Here is a 2,807-nt window from a genome sequence, read left to right on the forward strand (position 1 = left end):
ATACTGTAGAGATCGAGGAATTTTGCTACAAAATCAATAAATACTACTAATGAGAGATCAGATTTACACAAATATAAATATGATTAATTGATAACTTCTAATTATGAGTTAAATATTTTTTATATATTGTGAGATTCGTCATACATCTTTTCATGCTTTGAAATCGTATTAAAATTCAGATTGCGAAAGTTTGGGTGGAGTCTCTGGTATACCAATCAGGGAACAATGGCCCCTAAATTTGAACATTATTTTTTTATAAATTATATATAAATTTTGGTTTAATCTTTCTTAAAATATTTATTTTAATATTTCAGTATTATAAAATTAATTTTATTTTATGACTTCTCCTCAAATTTTAATCTAAGTCTTTTTTTTAGAGTGAGCCTAGATTAATCCTAAAAACTAGCTCAACGGATCCGATGAGGAATATCTCATACTTGTATAATTATCTAAAAAATTTATTCCTGAGAGATATAAGACTTATAATAGTTAGCAGTAGTATAGCATGTTAGTGTTATTTAAAGACTTGTTATTCTAATTTAATAATATTTTTTAGCTTGTTTCATCTCATGATGCAAATGATGACTCAATCTCAGGTATCTTTTACATGCAGTGCAAGATCTGATGAGACTATTCTAGTCTAGAATCATCGGGTCCACCGAAGTCATCAATCAATCTTGAAGACGTTCTTTGATTGATAAAAAAAAATGGAAGGTGAGCAGCACCAAAGATCAAAACTGAATAAAGCTAAGCAGATTGTGAGGCTAAGGGGAATGCTTCGTAGGTGGCACAGTTTCTCATCCTCATCCTCAACCTCAATCTCATCATCACCAAACATTTCAAGTAGCCCCAATTACAACATGATTGACAATTCTGATTACCAAGAACCCACAACTGATGATGATCCAACCTCAAAGAGTAGAGCACCGTGTAATTGTAACTTGGATGAAGAGGATCACAAATGCGAGAGCCCCGAGCCCCCTCCCGATGTTCCGAAAGGGTACTTGGCAGTTTATGTTGGGAGTGAGCTTCGGAGATTTATCATTCCAACTAGCTACCTTACTCATTCTCTCTTCAAGTTATTGCTTGAGAAGGCTGAAGATGAGTTTGGATTTAACCATAATGGTGCTCTCACTATTCCTTGTGAGACTGAGACCTTCAAGTATCTCCTCAGATGCATAGAGACCAACTACGACACCCATCAACGTAGCTCCTGTAAGTTGATTCTCTTTCTCATCTTCTATGTATGCTTTGCTTCGCAACAACAATCTTATATCATTAACAAAATTTATTATTTTCATCAACATGGTAAACGAGAATATAAACAAAAAATTGCTAAAAAAACATTTAAAATTTAGAAAATTTAAATTGTCCACTTCCAAATTCCAAATGAAAAAGTACAGAAATTAACTTAGTTAATTAAAATTAGTCAATTTTAGAATTTAAATTTATAATTTAAAATTTAAAATTTATATTTTAGAATCTAAAACTTAAAACAATTAAAATGTTAACCAGAAAAAATAATTTTTAATATTATTTTTTGAAAAAAAATAAGTGAGATGTTTACCACAAAAATTGTGTTTTTTTTTTTAATTAAACATAAGACACACATAAATTAATATAATTTATATTTATTATATAAAATCTGCTCAGATATTGACAAATAATACAACAGCGTAAATAAACCCATCAATCATTATATTTTGGAAAAGACTCGTATACATATTCAAAGAATACATAAAATACAGAAGTATATTTATTATAGAAGAGAAAAAAAAAAGAAAAAAGAAAAAACATTCACATGTTTGTTTTCTCTCATCCTCTTTATTCTATTTTCAACATGTATGCAAGCAATAAACCTATATTTTTCACCCCTCTATAATTTTATATCAAAATAAACAGTAAGCTACTCAAGATTTCCGCTGCATTTTCTTTTTTATTGTTTTATTCTGGAATCTTTGTTTAAGATTTGCATATGGTATTAATAGTTAAGGGTGTTATATGTGTTGGCTACCTATGGGCCAAAAATCTGTTGACTGACTCATGTAAAAAATAATTACTTATTGCTATTTCAACAGTTTACTTTTGAATTATTGGATAACATTCACCGAGAATAATAATAAATTGGACCATATATTTTTTTCCCCTTAATTTTTGCATGCCTGTATCTAGTTAATAGGATAAAACTTTGTTATTGTTGTACCCTTTGGATGTCTATTGTATTCACACTTTTTTTACCCTCTCAACAATAAAATTGTTTCTCTTATTTCTATCATTATTATAGTCCTTACTCCTGAGACCTTAGCATTGACATTGTGCTACAAAAACATACATACGTTTTCTTTCTTTTTCTATTTTCTAACGTAAATTATCTTTGGTGAAACTGCAGCTGGAAACATAGGAACTTCGGAAGCATAACTAGTGATTCTGATCTTCCTAGAAGTCCAGTCAAATCATAAGGCTCATTAGACTAGGTGTAAATCTCCTAGAAACTACATCATAACTACCCTTACAAGTTACAAGAACTTAACCTTGGTGGTGTGTAAATAAGAACTTTCATGTGTTTTTGTTCACATGATTCTTGCTTTTTTTTTTTTTTTAAATAGCAGCACTCTCTGTTGGCATATTCATACATATAACATTAATTAAAGTATTGGTTTAATTATTTCACATCTCAATTATGTCCGGAAAATATAAGGTAAAAGATGACAAAATGTTAATTGTGTTGTGATTTTAATATACGATTTAATTGTTATCTTTAGAAAAATATTTATCTTTGCGTTTAGTTTTTATAGTATTAATGATAA

At 29.2% G+C, this 2,807-nt stretch overlaps 1 protein-coding gene across 1 annotated transcript; it reads left to right on the forward strand.

Annotated features, from left to right (window-relative positions):
- The first annotated feature begins 606 nt into the window (after positions 1-606).
- On the forward strand, positions 607-2,592 carry LOC107479413 (auxin-responsive protein SAUR72-like). The gene is made up of 2 exons (XM_016099550.3): positions 607-1,215; positions 2,390-2,592. Exons 1-2 carry the CDS (start codon positions 708-710, stop codon positions 2,416-2,418), a joined length of 537 nt encoding a protein of 178 aa, XP_015955036.1. The 5' UTR covers positions 607-707; the 3' UTR covers positions 2,419-2,592.
- Positions 2,593-2,807: the final 215 nt, after the last annotated feature.

Source organism: Arachis duranensis, chromosome 3 (assembly GCF_000817695.3).
Source record: "Arachis duranensis cultivar V14167 chromosome 3, aradu.V14167.gnm2.J7QH, whole genome shotgun sequence".
Taxonomy (NCBI): domain Eukaryota; kingdom Viridiplantae; phylum Streptophyta; class Magnoliopsida; order Fabales; family Fabaceae; genus Arachis; species Arachis duranensis.

What these genes read in the sequence shown, in the direction of transcription:
- LOC107479413 (XM_016099550.3), top strand. Translation starts at nt 708, where the DNA reads ATGGAAGGTGAGCAGCACCAAAGATCAAAACTGAATAAAGCTAAGCAG. An exon ending in CACCCATCAACGTAGCTCCT is followed by an intron (nt 1,216 to 2,389) that starts GTAAGTTGATTC and finishes GTGAAACTGCAG; the next exon opens with CTGGAAACATAGGAACTTCG.